The 17,750-nt window shown below is 39.0% G+C and overlaps 1 protein-coding gene across 1 annotated transcript in view; it reads right to left on the bottom strand.

Annotated features, from left to right (window-relative positions):
* METTL16 (methyltransferase 16, RNA N6-adenosine) overlaps nucleotides 1-17,750 on the bottom strand; it is a 75,952-nt gene that overhangs the window by 36,186 nt on the left and 22,016 nt on the right. The window contains exons 3-5 of the mRNA XM_045889645.3: nucleotides 9,429-9,628; nucleotides 4,106-4,246; nucleotides 1,844-1,959 (exon numbers count right to left, since the gene is read on the bottom strand). Coding sequence (XP_045745601.1) covers nucleotides 1,844-1,959; nucleotides 4,106-4,246; nucleotides 9,429-9,628 — 457 coding nt within the window. The remainder of the gene's footprint in view (nucleotides 1-1,843; nucleotides 1,960-4,105; nucleotides 4,247-9,428; nucleotides 9,629-17,750) is intronic.

Here is a 17,750-nt window from a genome sequence, read left to right as displayed (position 1 = left end):
CGATTAGGCAATGGTCTCTTACAGAAATTGTACTCCTTAAAATTTAACTTATAGGCTGCAAAGGACATCAAGAAAGTGAAAATATGAGGCGCCTAGGTGGCTCAGTGGGTTAAGCATCTGCCTTCGGCCTGGGTCATGATCCCAGGGTCCTGGGATTGAGCCCTGAGTCAGGCTCCCTACTCAGCCAGGAGCCTTCTTCTCCCTCTTCTCCCTCTCCTTCTGACTTGCCCCCCCTCCGACTCCACGCTTGTGCTCTTGCTCTCACACTCTCTCTCTCTCAAATAAATAAAATCTTAAAAAAAGTGAAAAGACAACCCACAGGAGAAAATGTTTGCAAATAATAAATCTAATAAGGAAAAAATAAATAAATAAATAAATCTAATAAGGGACTTATGTCTAGAATACATAAAGAATTCTTACAACAATAATAAAAAGAAAAATAATCCAAGTTTTAAATGGGTAAAGGATCTGAACAGTCATTTCTCAAAAGAAGATATACAAATTGCCAATAAGCACATGAAAAGGTGTTCAACATAATTAACCATCAAGGAAATAAACATCAAAACCCAGATGAGATACCACTTCATACCCACTAGGATGGCTATGATCAAGACAACATATAATAAGTGTTGACAAGCATGTGGAGAAACTGGAAAGTGGAACCCTCATACACTGCTGCTGGTAGAATGAAAAATGATGCAGCCACTTTGGAAAATAGTCTGGCAGTCCCTCAAACAACTAAACAGAGTTACCTTTTGACTCAGCAATTCCACTCCTAGGTATATACCAAGGAGAAATGTCTACACAAACGTGTACATGAATGCTCACATTAGCATTATTCATAATAGCCAAAAAGTAAAGACAACCCAAATGTCCATCAATGAATGGATGGATAAATAAAATGTGGTATTTCCATACAATGGAATATTATTTGGCAATAAAAAGAAATTAAGTACTGATACATGCTACAATATGGATGAACCTTGAAAATGTACTATGTTTAGTGAAAGTCAGTAACAAAAAACCACATATTTTATGATTCCACTTACATGAAATGTCCAAAACAGGCAAATCCATAAAGACAGAAAGTAGACTGGTGGTTACCTAGGACTACAGGAGCTGTGGGAAACAGAGTAACTGCTAATGGGGATGGGGGGGTAGGGGAGTGATGAAAATGTTCTAAAATGGACTGTGATGATAGCTGTACAACTCTGTGAATATACTAAGAATAATTAAATTCTACCCTTTAAGTGGGTAAATTGTATGGCATGTGAATTATATCTCAATAAAACGCATATAAAAAGAATTTTGGTTCTGATGCTAGTAACATTCTATTTCTTCATCTGGATGCTGGTTCCACAGGAGTGTTCACTTTGGAAAAGCCAATTTACATTTATGGCATGGGTACTTTTATGTATATATCTTCATATATACCTAAAATATACTGCTGCTGGATTTCTCAGATATGTAAGCCAATACACTTCCTTTATTAAGTCAATATGAATTGAGTCCTCAGGTGCTTGATACCAGAAACATCCTGATATAGCTTCCAAATTAAAAGCTGTTGTCTGCTCTTATCTTTGCAAACATCAACAACTTAAATAGTCTATTATCTTTTTTTTTAAAGATTTTATTTATTGATTGATCTGAGAGAGCGAGCACAAGCAGGGGGAGGAGCAGCAGAGGGAGAAGGAGAAGCAGGCTCCTCACTGAGCAGGAAGCCCAACATGGGGCTCGATTCCAGGACCCTGGGATCATGACCTAAGCCGAAAACAACGACGCTTAACCAAATGAGCCACCCAGGTGCCCCTAGTCATTTGTCTTAAATCAGAAGGTACTTTACCTTGGCTTCCAACTGATTGGCAAAAAAGGGAGGGTTGCACATGCAAAAATCATAGATTATCTCAGATTCTTCTTTAAGAGCATCCATCAGGAGTGTCTTCTGTGGTACTTTTACCACTAGGAGAAAAAACAGGAACTGTTAACTACTATTAATGCTGTGGTAGTTTTCAAATAACCACAGATTCTATGACACTAGTTTCTTCAATGGGTGGAGTTTAATTTCCCTCTCCTTGAGTATAGGCTGTACTCAGTGACTCACTTTTATTGAACAGAATGAATATGAAGTGAAAGGATGTCACTTCTGAGGCTAGGTCATAAAAGAAAAATGGCTTCCTCCTTGCCCTATTTCTTGAATTACTTGCACTAAGAGAAGCCAGGCTGACACACTGTAAGGTTGCTCAAGTAACCTAGAGGAGAGATCCATGTGAATGAATCTAGCCTACTACCAATGGCCAAATTATATGAACCTTCTTGGGAGCAAATCTCTTATCCCCAGTCAATCCTTCAGATGACTGCAAACTCATCAGACTAAACCAGAACCACCCAAGTAGGCCATGCCCAAATTTCCGGCCCACACAATCTATGAGATAAATATTTGTTTAAAGTTGCTAGATTTTGGAGTAATTTGTAACACAGAAATGGACAACTGAAAAACACGTTAACAATGTTAGTATCTCCCCTTATAATGATATGCTTAACACTAGTAAGAAAAGCCTTGTTCTTCCATAAAGAGACATAAATTCTCTTTAATGAAAAAAAGATATGAACAGCTCTTCAAATATACAGTAAGCACAAAATTAAAAGTAACTGGTCACTAAGGGGACTTGACTATCTGTGGCACAGTTCCATGTACTGAAATAAAAAAGATGGTATACTTTAATCAACAGCAGCGTTTCCCTTTTAAAATCCTGGTGACAGGGCACCTGGGTAGCTCAGTCGGTTAAGCATCCAACTCTTGGTTTCAGCTCAGGTCATGATCCCAGGATAGGAAAATCGAGCCCCACATAGGGCTCCCTGCTTGGCAGGGAGTCTGCTTTTCTCCCTCTCCCTCTACCCCTCCCTCCGCTTGTGCTCTCTCTCTCTCTAAAATGATAAAAAATAAAATCTTGGTGACTAGGTTACTTCATGTACAGTTGATTTCCATTATTCGTGGTAGTTATGTTTTATAAAGTCACCATGAACACTGAATTGGAACCAATGGCTCCTAAGAGAAATGTAAGGTTAGGTAACTATGAGCCTCTGGTCAAACATTCTCAACAACTGATCAATATATAATTTTATTTTATGTGTGTTTCTGTTTAAAGACACTTTATTTATTTTTAAAAGACACCTTATTTGACATACACTGCTGATTAATACTGAAATGACGGCCTACAGCACTAGAACTCATGTCTGAATGAAGCTTATCTAACCCATGTATTTTCCCTGTAAGGTTTGTCACATTCTTCTTATGTTGAAGGAACACCTACTAGATACCACTTAAGCAGTATGTTTAGGGGCCATTTCAAACAGCAAAATCACCAAGAAAAAGTACAAAAATGAAAAAAAAAAAGTGACATTTAATAGACTATGAAAAGGACACTTGTTTATAGCAGAGAGGTGAAACAAAAAGGCAGAGCATCACCTTGTTCAATTTCAGCTGGGAACATGCGTGTTGGATGACTCAAATTTTTTGCCACTCTGCACATGTCCGTAAATGACCCTAAAAAGTACCTCGACTATTGATTTTGGGGTTAAACATAACCCCAAGCACGGAAATTCACAAATACAGAATCCACAAATTATGAGGATCAACTATATTTACCGTATTTCCTTCTGAGTTAACTCTGATAACAAAGCTGAAAACCCCATTACAATGTACCTTATTTTTTTTCTGTTCTACTTGTTTCATTTATTTTCTTCTTCCAAGATTTTATTTAAATTCAAGTTAGTTAACATACAGTGTAGTATTAGTTTCAGTAGAATTTAGTGATTAATCACTTACATGTAACACCCAGTGCTCATCCTTAATCCCCATCACCCAGTTAGCCCATCCCTCACCCACCTCCCCTACAGCAACCCTCAGTTTGTTCTCTATCGTTAAGAGTCTCTTATGGTTTGCCTCCCTCTCTGTTTTATCTTATTTTATTTTTCCTTCCACAATATACCATATTTTTTAAAATTACCAAAGTCTGATTATTAAAGCAAAAAATGAGATGTGTTAAATTATAAAAACAGGTTAATAAACAATGTTTGAAAGGGATATTTATTCTGTAGAGCTAACCTTTTATAAGATCAGATAAATTATTCTGTTCCACATTTTTCTTCGCATAGTTGAAGCACATGTCATCTACTTCTGTTGCAAGGAAATACCAGCCATTTAAGGTTGTTCCAAGTAGAGGATAGATGCAGGATGCCCCAGTACCTAGTAAAACGAAAATTCAAAACATGCTGCACACACCAGAGGGAGAGGTGAGAATAACAAGCCGAAACACCATTCTTCTCTTCTTAGAATTCTTGTAACCTTAACAGTTTAAATCCTAAGCTGGTACCTGATTACATACATACTGTAGCTGCTGGGTTCTCTAGTCATTTCAGGCATGTCAGTCTTACCTCATAACTGGATTCAAATTTCTTAGAGGACTGCAACCTCTTCTCTTGTGTGTTGTATGTAAAATGAAGTATGCTACCAGGCTGGTGATCAAGGACTACGGGACTGATTGAAAATTATCAAAACAGGGCGCCTGGGTGGCTCAGTTGGTTGGGCGACTGCCTTCGGCTCAGGTCATGATCCTGGAGTCCCGGGATCGAGTCCCGCATCGGGCTCCTTGCTCAGTGAGGAGTCTGCTTCTCCCTCTGACCCTCCCCACCTCATGCTTTCTCTCTCTCTCAAATAAATAAATAAAAAATCTTTAAAAAAAAAAAAAAGAAAGAAAATTATCAAAACACGTTAATTTACTTTAATCTCACACAAAACTCGATTTTCTTAAATGAAATCAAAGCTTAAAATAGATCAATGTATATCCCGTTCCCCAAAAGCAGAAAAAAATACATAGGATATAAAATTTTTAAGATTATTTAAATGACCAATTCCCCACATACCTGTAAGTTGTTACTTCAAGGAAATCAAAGTTAAAACAAAAAAAAACTAAAAACAACAACCACAACAAAAAACAACTAAAGAGAGATTTCATTTCTTAGATGTGATGACATGGAAAGATACCTGATCCAGATCCAAAACATCAATCACTGGCTTGCCCCACCATGGTTTCAAGGGAGACATTTGAAGGCAAATGTTCCAGGCAAAAATCTCTTTTTTTTTTTTAGATTTACTTTATTTATTTAACAGAGAGAGAGAGAGATCACAAGTAGGCAGACAGGCAGGCAGAGGGAGAGGGAGAAGCAGGCTCCCTGCTGAGCACAGAACCCGATGTGGGGCTCGACCCTAGGACCCTGGGATCATGACCTGAGCCGAAGGCAGATGCTTAACGATCTGAGCCACCCAGGCGTCCCCAGGCAAAAATCATTCTTTGACAACTAGGGTTTGGTCCTAAACTTGTATCCCCCAACCATGGACTGGACTATATACTAACCACAAATTCTGCTTTTATGACCACTGACTAATCTTGGCCAATAAGATCCAAAGCACACATTCAAGAGAAGAAAAGCCAGTGATTCTCCTGAAGGCCTATGGTGGTCAGCACCTACCAGCCACTCCAGGCCTGCTCTTCCCTGACCACATCTTGGTGCCAGTCTAGTCTTCTAAGGATTTGGCAAGAAGAGATGAAGGCTGGAGATACTCTTCACCCAGAGGAAACCCAGGGTCATCGTACTGCTTCTCCATTAAGTATTCTGAACAGGCTGATAAAAGACAGGACAATAGGGGTGCCTGGTGGCTCAGTTGCTTAAGCATCTGCCTTCGGCTCAGGTCACGATCCCAGGGGTTCTGGGATCGAGTCCCGCATCGGGCTCCTTGCTCAGCAGCTGCTTCTCCCTCTGCCTGCCGCTCCCCCTGCTTCTGCTCACTCACTCTCTCTCTCTGACAAATAAATAAAATCTTAAAAAAAAAAAAATCTCTAACAAAAAAAAAAGACAGTACAATAACTAACAGCCCTTTGACAGTCACCGTGATTGCTATATTTCCTATCATGTTTACTTATATCATCCTGGCCCTGAGGCTACTGGGCAAACACCTCCTTGGGGATGTATGAAGTAGTAAAGGAACGGGTGGTAAAGGGAACTCAAGCTCCTCTCAGAGGCGACAATAATTTAGTCCCTGCTAGCCATTCTGGTAAGCCAGGGTCATTAAGAGTAAGGAAGAAGCTCTGTAGGAAAAAATACCTGGACCAGATGCCAAGCCTTGATTCTCACACAACTGCCTTTCTTTTCATACTTCAACTCATTTAAAAGCAAACAGCAAAAAAGAAAAAGTACTTTTCTTCAACTGCCCAAAGATCAGGTACCTCCAGGGTAATAAATACAGGTAAAGGACATGTCCTCTGCCAAAAAAATCAAATTTCTCAATTCTTAAGACCAAAAAGACTTGAATTCTAACACCCTCAGAGAGCTGAATGACATTTTAAAATGGGTAATAATCCTTGTAATGATAAATAAAAATGGAAAGTGTATAATCATAGAATTAGAGCAAACTGATGGAATCTGGGGGAAGAATTTATGTAAAATCCTAATTAGAATGAATGTGATTTCAGCAAGAGTGCCCCTTGTGAAGAGCTAAAATCCATTAACCTCCTATATCCCCAAGTGTTACTTTAGACAGTTTGAGGCATAATTAAAATAAATTAGTACCAAGTAGGCTCTTATGCTTTTTAAGCTTTCTATACCCATCAGCCAATGTGCCATTAACATAAAAGGGAAGAGCTTTCGCTAAACCCCTCATTTTTACATAGTGCTTAGCTCATATGGGGCATTCAGAAACTGAATGTTGAAGAATGATGTATTTAGGGGAGCCTGGGTGGCTCAGTCAGTTGAGCGTCTACCTTCAGCTCAGGTCATGATTTCCAGATCCTGGGACTGAGCCCCACATCAGGATCCCTGCTCAATGGCAAGTCTGCTTCTCCCTTTCCCTCTGTGATCTCTCTTGCTCTCATTCTCTAATAAATAATAGTATTTTTTACTTTATTTTTTTATTTAAAGATTTTTTATTTATTTATTGGACAGAGAGAGACACAGCGAGAGAGGGAACATAATCAGGGAAGTGGGAGAGGGAGAAGCAGGCTTCCCACAGAGCAAGGAGTCCAATGCGGGGCTCAGTGACCTGAGCCAAAGGCAGACGCTTAATGACTGAGCCACCCAAGTGCCCCAATAAATGTATTTTTTAAAAAAAAAGAATGATGTATTTATCCATGAACATTCAACAAATTATTTATTGGACACCTACTATGTGCCAGAAACTGTGCTGTGCCTTGGGATATTATAGTAAGCACAAAATAACAGGCTCTGCACTTGGTAATCTAGTGGTCGAGAAAGACATTAATCAGACAAGTCAATGTGTGGTTAAAAATAAATCAAATACCGGGTGCCTGGGTGGCTCAGTTGGTTAAGCGACTGCCTTCAGCTCAGGTCATGATCCTGGAGTCCCGGGACCAAGTCCCGCATCGGGCTCCCTGCTAAGCAGGGAGTCTGCTTCTCCCTCTGACCCTCCCCCCTCTCATGTGCTCTCTCTCTCTCATTCTCTCTCTCTCTCTCAAATAAATAAATAAAATCTTTTAAAAATAAATAAATAAATAAATCAAATACCATGAAGGAAGAAACATGGTTTTCTAAAGCTCATAATCAAGGAAATTGTCTTCTGCTAGAAGGTCAGAGAAGGCTTTCTTGAGAGAATAAGGCTTGAGTTGACAACTACAGGATAAATGAGATTAACAAGGTAAGAGTGGGGAAGTTACAGGCAGAGGGAACAACAGTACAAAGGCCTAAAATCATGGTGCCTTACTTATTAGAAGATCTAAAGACCACAAGTGTAAAAAACAAGGAAGCACACTGGATGAGGCTTAGAGAGGCCCAAAGAAGAGGGCAGGGAACAGACAATGGACATGCTAACAGACCAAGCTAGGGTATTGGGTGTTTATCACAGAAGCAACAGGAAGTCATGAAAGTGATAAACATGTGACCAGGTATGGATTTATACATAGTTTCTGAAAAATGAAATGGAGAGGCAACAGAGTAGATGAGAAGAGTAGTTAAAAAGTAATTCTGGGGATGCCTGGGTGGCTCAGTCGGTTAAGCATCTGCCTTCAACTCAGGTCATGATCCTGGGGTGCTGGGATTGAGTCCCGTGTTGGGCTCCTTGCTCAGTGGGGAGCCAGCTTCTCCCTCTGCCTGCACGCACGCGTGCTCTCTCTCTCTGACAAATAAATAAAATCTTAAAAAACAAAAAAGTAATTCTTCAGACCATGAGAGATGACAGTGATTTGGACTGAGATGGTGACACTGGAGATGGAGAGAAGTAGATGATTTAAGAAATATACTTTTATAAATAAATAAATAAATAATTTTAGATAAAAAAAAAACTTTTTTAAAGATGTATTTATTTATTTATTTGTCAGAGAAAGAGACAGACAGAAGGCACAAGCAGGGGGAGCAGCAGGCAGAGGGAGAAGCAGATTCCCCACTGAGCAAAGAGCAGGACTTGATCCCAGGACCCCGGGATCATGACCTGAGCTGAAAGCAGACACTTAACCAACTGAGCCACCCAGGCGTCCCAAAAAATATTTAAGAGACAAAGCCAGCAGGGCACGTATTGAATGGAGCATTGGGTGTTATACGCAAAAGATGAATCATGGAACACTACATCAAAAACTAACAATGTAGGGCGCCTGGGTGGCTCAGTTGGTTAAGCGACTGCCTTCGGCTCAGGTCATGATCCTGGAGTCCCTGGATCGAGTCCCGCATCGGGCTCCCTGCTCGGCAGGGAGTCTGCTTCTCCCTCTGGCCCTCCCCCCTCTCATGTGCTCTCTCTCATTCTCTCTCTCTCAAATAAATAAATAAAATCTTAAAAAAAAAAAACTAACAATGTAATGTATGGTGATTAACATAACATAATAAAATTAAAAAAAAACCAGGAAATGATGATAGACAGTCTTGGTGAGAATGGGGAGATGTATCAAGGAATATCAAGGATGACAGGGTGGACTGTGGTAGATTCACTGAAATAAGGAATGAAGAAAGAGGACCAAGATCAGAAAGAAAAGAATATGAGCATGGTCTTGGACATGGCAAAGTCTGAGATGTTCTTGAGATATCCATATTTCTGACATTTGGGACTAGAGCTCAAGATCTGAGTAGGCAGAGTACATAAATTTGTGGGTTATTTGCATGGAGGTGGAAAAAAGTCATAGATGTGGATGAAACTGCCTAGAGTTAGGATGCTGAATAAGAAAGGGCTAAAGACGGGGCATCTGGGTGGCTCAGTCGATTAGGCATCTACCAGGGTCCTGGGATCGAGACCTGCATCCGGCTCCCTGCTCAGCGGGGAGTCTGCTTCTCCCTCTACCCCCTTGCTCATGCTCTCTCTCTCTCTCTCTCAAAAATAAGTAAATAAAATCTTAAAAAAAAAAGAGAGAGAGAGAATTTAAAACCATATATACCTATGTCAATTCCTCTTCGGAGAGTATTTTTGTCAGAGTCCTGATGGCCAATCAGATCTTCCACCCAATGAATGTAGTTGAGTCTCAAGGGAACTGTAGGAATCAGTCTTTCCAACGGAATATCAATAGAAAGTCCAAAATCTTCCTTTAGAAGAGTACAGGTCAGAGCTCTGACTGCTTCCGGGTCTTTAAAATTAAGACTGAGGAATGGAGAAAAAGAAAGAAAACTGATTAGTAAGATTCGTGGTGCTATACAAGTTCTATGGCGGCCAGACAGTACCAAACACCCATCTGAATTCTCTAGGAGACCACACATAAAGAGCTATGTAGGGCATTCAGCAAACACATATGGGTGCTTAACACAGTCACAGTATATTAAAGGCAGTATAAATTTCCACTGAAAACACTGCATTTTCATACAAGGAACATGGAGGACGGGAGTGCCTCTGTTCCAATTCCTGCCCGACTGTCTCCTTACTTAGTTATGTGACTTTGGACAAGTTATTTAACCTCCATGACACTGTTTCCTCAGCTGTAAAAGGGGGATAATAATACCTATATCATAGTGTTGCTGTGAGATAATCTGAGAAAAGTTAGCATAATGCCCAGTACGTAGTAACTATTATACAAACAATGGCTATTTTTATTATTATCGTTAACATTATTTGACTTTAGCACTTTTTAAAAATCATATTTAAAAGTGGAAAGAAAGCAGTATAAAATGCTTAATAATGAAAACAAGGTAAGATACTTAAATATTATAGATAACAATTTTAAAAGGTAACTATTTTTAGCAGCTTTACTGAGGTATAATTTACACAAAATTCCTAAGTATACAATTCAAGTTTTTATTATATTAAGAGTTGGGCAACCATTACAATCCAGTTTTAGAACACTTCCATCACCCCAAAAAAGATACCTCATGCCCATTTGCAAGCCATTCCTTATTTCCACTGTCAGCTCTAGGCAACCACTAATGTACTTTCTGTCTCCACAGATTTGCTTCTTGTGGACATTTCAACTAAATAAAATCATACAATATGTGGCCTTTATGTCTTGATTCTTTTACTTACCACAACCTTTGTGAGGTTCACCCATAGTGTAGCATGTATCAGTACTTCATTCCTTTACATGACCAAATAACATTCTATTATAGGAATAACCTCATTAGTGGTTTGTTTATCCACTCACCACTTAATGAACATTTGGATTCCTTCACTTTTTGGCTCTCATGAACAATGGTGCTTTAAATATTCTCATGCAAGTCTTCGTATGATATTACCCATATATGATATTTACATTTAACTTTTTAAGAAACTTGTGCCAATATGATTATTTTAATGTTAAAATGTTCCTAAAGTGGAAACCTTAAAACAAAACTGAAGATCTTATTTATAAATGGGGCAATGAAAAGAGAGCAGAAAGCCAGTAGACGGAACTGAAACTAAGAAAGGAGCTTTGAGGGGCACCTGGGTGGCTCAGTCGTTAAGCATCTGCCTTTGGCTCAGGTCATGATCCCAGGGTCCTGGGATCAAGTCCCACATCGGGCTCCCTGCTCCGCGGGAAGCCTGCTTCTCCCTCTCCCACTCCCCCTGCTTGTGTTCCCTCTCTCGCTGTCTCTGTCAAATAAATAAAATCTTTAAAAAAATAAAATAAAATAAGGAGCTTTGAAACTGCTCTAAATTCTGGCCTAAAGTTATATGTTCCCATCTTAGCCATCAATTGACCAATCATTCTGAAAAACTCAATGCTCAGATGGAAGCAAGAGCGCTTTATCCACCTGGCTACCATGGAAACTTCAGGGAGATACCATGGACCCAAGCTCCACCATCACCCACAGCAAAAATATTCTAGAGTATGGGAGTTCAGAAATCTGGACTCTAATCTGGAGTCTGCTATCAACTAGCCATGGACTGAAGGTCACTTCAATTCTTAGGTCTCAGTTTCTCCATCTATAAAACTAAGGAATTAGAGGGCGCCTGGGTGGCTCAGTCGGTTAAGCGTCTGCCTTCGGCTCAGGTCATGATCCCAGGGTCCTGGGATCGAGCCCCACATCGGGCTCCCTGCTTGGCGGGAAGCCTGCTTCTCCCTCTCCCACTCTCCCTGCTTGTGTTCCCTCTCTTGCTGTATCTCTCTCTGTTAAATAAATAAATAAAATCTTTAAAAAAAAAAAAAAAAAACTAAGGAATTAGACATAATAAAAATCCAAACATCCCTCCAGGTAAAATTTTAAGGGTTTATGATGCATACTATGAATTAGTAAAATGGTATTCATTTAAATATTTGTAGAGCAAATTATAGAGACGTGGAACAATCAATAGTTACTGAAGACATAGGATAACCAAACACCAGTAAACATTTCCATTATCCTCCAGTCTGATACCTAACAAATTCTTTATTCTTCTGCTTTATGACAGTAAGCATTTAATAACACTATTAAACATATATTAAGGAATATACAATCAATGGTTGTAGATGACATGATCTACTCTTTATTTTTTTAAGGGGGGGTGCAAAGGGAGAAAGAATCTTAAGCAGGCTACCCTCCCAGCGTGGAGCCAACACAGGGCTCAATCTCACAAACCTGAGAGACATGATCTACCCTTTAAAAAAACTGTTCAGAAAAACACAACTTTAATAAGTAAAAGAATTTGCAAAGAGTGATGATGAGCAGGATTAGATTTCAGGAATACATACAAAATTTGTTATCTATACAAAAACTGCACTCTATACTTGAATATATGGTTTCTTATGGCCTTTAAGAATGCTTCAGGGTTGGGCACCTGGGTGGCTCAGTCGGCTAAGCATCCGAATCTTGATTTTAGTTCAGGTCATGTTCCCAGGGTCCTGGGATCAAGCCCCACATCGGGCTCCCTGCTCAGCAGGGAGTCTGCTTCTCCCTCTCCCTTTGCCCTCCCCCGCCCCCAGCCCGTGCTCATTCTCACTCTCTCTCAAATAAATAAAATCTTAAAAACAAACAAACAAACAAACAAAAAACAAAAATGTTTCAGGGTACTAGTTTGTAGCAAAAAAATAAAAGATATTAAGAACAAAGATTTCACTGGGAGCGTAAATTGGTGCAGCCACTATGGAAAACAGTATGGTGGTTCCTCAAAAAATTAAAAACAGAACTACTGAGAGAGAGAGAGAGACAAACTAAGAAACAGACTCTTAACTATAGAGAATTGATGGTTACCATCAGAGGTCTGAAATAGGTGATAGGGATTAAGGAATGAACATGCTGTGATGAGTACTGAATAATGTATAGAACTGCTGAATCGCTATTATTGTATACCTGGAAACTAATATAAAACTGTAATATAAACTATACTGGAATTAAAAAAAAAAAATAGAACTACCATATGGGCCAGCAATTCCACTTCTGAGTATCCAAAGAAAATGAAAACACTAACTCAAAAAGATATATGCAGGGCACCTGGGTGGCTCAGTCGGTTAAGTGACTGCCTTCGGCTCAGGTCATGATCCTGGAGTCCCTGGATCGAGTCCCGCATCAGGCTCCCTGCTAAGCAGGGAGTCTGCTTCTCCCTCTGACCTCCCCCCTCTCATGTGCTCTCTCTCTCTCATTCTCTCTCTGTCAAATAATAAATAAAATCTTTAAAAAAAAAAAAAAAAGATATATGCACCCCTATGTTCACTGCAGCATTATTTACAATAGTTAAGACATGTAAACAACCTACATGTCCATCAGTGAATAAATGGATTAAAAAATGTGAAACCACACACACACACACAGAGGAATACTATTCAGCCATAAATATGAGTGAAATCTTGCCATCTGCAACAACAATGGTGGACCGTGGCATCGTGCCAAGTAAAATGGATCAGACAGAGAAGGGCAAATACCGTATAATCTCACTTAAATGCAGAATCTAAAATGAAAAACAAAAAACACCTCATAGGGGTGCTTGGCAGGTTCAGTCGGTAGAGCATGCAATTCCTGATCTTAGGGTTGAGCCCAAGCCCCACACTGTGGGTAGAGTTTACTTAAAAAACAAACAAAAAACCGTCATAGACAGGAAACAGATTGGTGGTGGCCAGAGGCAGGGGGTGGGTGAAACAGCGAAGGGGGTCAAAAGGTATAGATTTCCACTTATAAAATAAATAAGTCACGGAGATGTAATGCACAACATGGTGGCTATAGTAAATACTATATTGCAAATTTGAAAGTTGCTAAGAGAATCTTAAAAGTTCTCATCACAAGAAAAATTTTGTGACTATATGATGACAGATATACTTATTGTGATCATTTTTAATATATACAAATATTGAATCATCAAGTTATATACCTAAAACTGATATATGTCAGTTATACCTCAGTTTTAAAAAATAAAATTTTAATATAATCTATAGCAAACAGAAAGAAGATGGCTATTGTGGAATCTCAAGAGATATAATCAGAATCCAGAAGCAATGAGCCTACCTAGTGTTCCAGATCTTGGTTTCCAAATACCACTCCCATTAAAAGGAATCAGAGGTCCTTAGTTGAATGGCTATTCCAGATTTGAAGTAGGAGAAAGTTTAAGATGAGCCTGGAGCACTTTGTTATATCAGAAAACAGGACATGCTCAAAGATGAGGAAAGTCAAAAGGACATGGGCCAGTCAATGAGGCTCCCACTGACCAAATCTGGCACAATTTGAATGAAGAATGCTATCAAGGGATTATAACCCACAGAATAAAAGAAAGATACATGAGTCCATACTTAAATAAATGGGGGAGAAAACACAGCTCTTATTTACAGTGGGGTGATAACTTAACACATGTAGAAGAAATGAAGGAGCTAGAAAATTACACTTGGCAATCACCATGCTCCTGTTTCAATTAAGAATCATCAATGGATGCTAAAAACAGTAGATAAAAGTTCATTGAGAAACAGAGTATTTACAAGGTCTCAAAGTACTTCCCCACAAATTATCAATTACAAAGGAGAAAATTGTAACTCTATAATGAAGAAATCTGATGAATACCACCTTAAACAAGCGATCAATGTTAACACCACTTAATTATGGGACAAACTGACATCATATGCTTCAATAAAACATCAAGAAGGACAAAACAGGGGCACCTGGGTAGCTCAGGTGGTTAAGCGTGTGGCTCAGTCAGTTGAGCATGTGCCTTCTGCTCAGGTCATGATCCCAGTGTCCTGGGATCAAGCCCCACATTAGGCTCCCTGCTCAGCGGGGAGCCTGCTTCTCCCTCTGCCTGCCACTCCCCCTGCTTGTGCTCTCTCTCTCAATGACAAATAAATAAATAAATAAAATCTTAAAAAAAAAAAAAGCATGCAAAATGAAATGGAATTCAGGAATGAGACAGTGGTGATAATAGCACAATACTGTCCACATACTAAAAACCACTGATTTATACAATTTAAAAAGGTGAATTTTACAGTATGTGAACTATATCAAAATAAATGAAATGAATATGAAGTTAAAAATCAGAGAAAAAATAACTGGGGCACCTGGATGGCTCAGTCAGTTAAGCATCCCAACTCTTGGTTTCAGCTCAGGTCATGATCTCAGGGTTGTGGGATCAAGCCCTGCCTCCAGAGCCCTGCCTCGGTGGGGAGTCTGCTTGTCCCTTTCCCTCCACCTCTGCCACTGCCTGCCAACTCCCCCAGCTGCTCGTGCTCTCTCTCTCTCTCAAATAAATAAATCTTAAAAAAAAAAAACAAGCTAGAGAAAAAATAATAAATATGGGAGAGGCAGATAATGGAGACCCCCTCATACACATAATTGGTGTTCCTGAATAAGAGAACCAAAGAAGGTGAACAAAGAAATTACTCAAGATAATCCCCTCTCCTCAAAAGATTAACTGAGCCCTTAGAAGAAAAACCAATTCAGAATTAGCAATACCAACACATATACCAGAAAAGTTACTAGACTTTAAGGATTAAGAGAAAAAAACTACATATCTAGAAAAAAAGTTAAACCACCTATTGGGGGAAGAAGGGCAGCAAGGAAAAAAAGACTGGCTTCAGGGGGTGTGTGGCTCAGTTGGCAGAGCAAGCGACTCCCCTTGATCTCGGGGTTGTAAATTCAAGCTCCACACTGGGCATAGAGATTACTTAAAAATCTTAAACAAACAGAAAAGACTGGCTTCAGACTTCCACAGCACTATTCAGTAGCAGAAAAGAAAAGGACACAGACTACAAAGCCCTTAGGGGGGAAAAATGTCACTCAACAATTTTATACTTAGCAAAATTGTACTTCAAGTATGACAACACATAAACAATTTTATACTTAGCAAAATTGTACTTCAAATATGACATTTTTTGAGCATACAAGAACTCAAGGAACATAGCTTCCATGATCCCTTTGTGGAAAAAAACAATCCTAATGGAAAAGTTCAACCAACCAAGGGACAAAGAAAGAAACTAGGGCAGTGGCGCCTGGGTGGCTCAGTCGGTTAAGCAGCTGCCTTCGGCTCAGGTCATGATCTCAGGGTCCTGGGACTGAGCCCCACGTCAGGCTCTCTGCTTAGCAGAGAGCCTGCTTCTCCCTCTCCCTCTGCCTGCCGCTCTGCCTATCTGTGCTCTCTATCTCTCTGTCAAATAAATAAATAAAATCTTAAAAAAAAAAAAAAAGAAATTGGGGCAATAGATTAGCAGTGCACTATTTTAACCAGAGAACTAAGATTAAAACATCTGTGGCTACACAACAGAATGTAAATGCTTGTAAACCATAATAATGTACACGTAATTAAAATTAAGGAGGGGAGATGGAAAAGAAGAGGTATTTAAGTACATTATTTCCTCAACATGGGTCAAAAGATTTCGTGCAAAGCTGATAATGGCAGAGACAGAAGTACACATTTAAGAATATAAAAAAGAATATAAACACTAAAAAATTAAGAGAAATAATATAATCGAATAAAATCAGGTGGTGAAGAAAAGGGAGATGAAAACCAGATCACACAGTGTAAAGAAAGAAAAAAGAAGCAATCAAAACAAAGCACATTGTAAAATAAATGTGAATGGTAAACTCTACTGTAAGACTCTCAGATTAGATTATAAAGACAAAACCACTAATCTATACTGTAAACAAAAACTATGCCAAAACACAGGGATCCAAAGATTGAAAATAAAAGTTTAAGCAAAAGTATACCAACCAACTGTAAGGAAAAGAGAAACCGGCAGGCATTACCTTTCACTAGATAACCATCAATTTTGAGGGGGGATAAAAAGCACTCAATGTGATGAAGAAGCAACTGTGCGGGAACAGTCAGAAATACAAATGCCAGAGCAAAGTCCAGAGAATAGTAATTTCTTCCTTTTTGTTTTTGTTTTTTAAAGTAAACTTTACCCCAACCTGGGGCTCAACTCATGACCCCAAGATCAAGAATCACATGCTCTAGCAACTGAGCTAGCGAGGCACCCTGGGGAGGACAGTAATTTCAAAAGTGATAACCCCTTTACATTTAGGTGGGGATTGGTGAGCTCTTAAAAGACCAGTTTCTACAAAACAGTGCAAGTAGAAGTTTACTGTATCAATATATGCTAGCAATAAAAAGTCTCATTAAAAATATATTAAGCCTATTTAAAGGGAAATTAAGTCTATTCCTAGACATCTAAGTAGTTATATATTAATTTTGTCATTTGTGGGGGCTGATAAAGAATCAGTCCATGGCAAAGCAACCATGAACACATTTCTGCTTCACTCAATCGCACAGCAATTGCCTCACTCAATTTTCAAAAAAAAAAAATGATTTGTATTACCTTTGGATTTCTTCCTCAATTAAAAGCAGTACAATCTCAGATTCAACAAGATAAATGATGTAGCAAAAATAAAAGGGGGGGAGGTATTAAATCTATAAAAACTTTACTTTTAATTCTAATAAGAATGTTACATTTTACTCCTGTGAAATCTGTCACGTATGTGAAAAAGATGGGACAACTCTATTTCCTTCAATGACAGAGAAATAAAAATCAGATTTTTACATATGGAAAGTTTACATCTGAGTACCACAATAAGGCATTCAAATGAATTCACATCCTTTATTCTATAACAGTAGCCTAATCTATTTAGCTTCACTGCTAAACACACAAGTTATGTCCCAATAAAGGGTCTATGTCCAAAGCCTTAAAATCCGAAATGTAAAAATTCACAATTTTTCTATCAAAGAAACTTAACAGCCTAGATACCTTATAAAATAAGCTTGAACAGGGTAACAGCAACAGCAGGACACCTGACATGACATAATTACTATCCCGTAACTTCTGAATGTTACTTTGCACTGGCATTTTGAATAAAATCGTGAAAGTCAGGGACTGCAAACGCAAATATTTACATGGTGTTACTCAACA

This window comes from Mirounga angustirostris, unplaced genomic scaffold (assembly GCF_029215605.1).
Source record: "Mirounga angustirostris isolate CCGP_5_RB_7025 unplaced genomic scaffold, mMirAng1.0.hap1 SCAF_17, whole genome shotgun sequence".
NCBI lineage: Eukaryota > Metazoa > Chordata > Mammalia > Carnivora > Phocidae > Mirounga > Mirounga angustirostris.
Note: the sequence above shows the minus strand (reverse complement) of the source record. Positions and strands in the feature narration are given on the sequence as shown.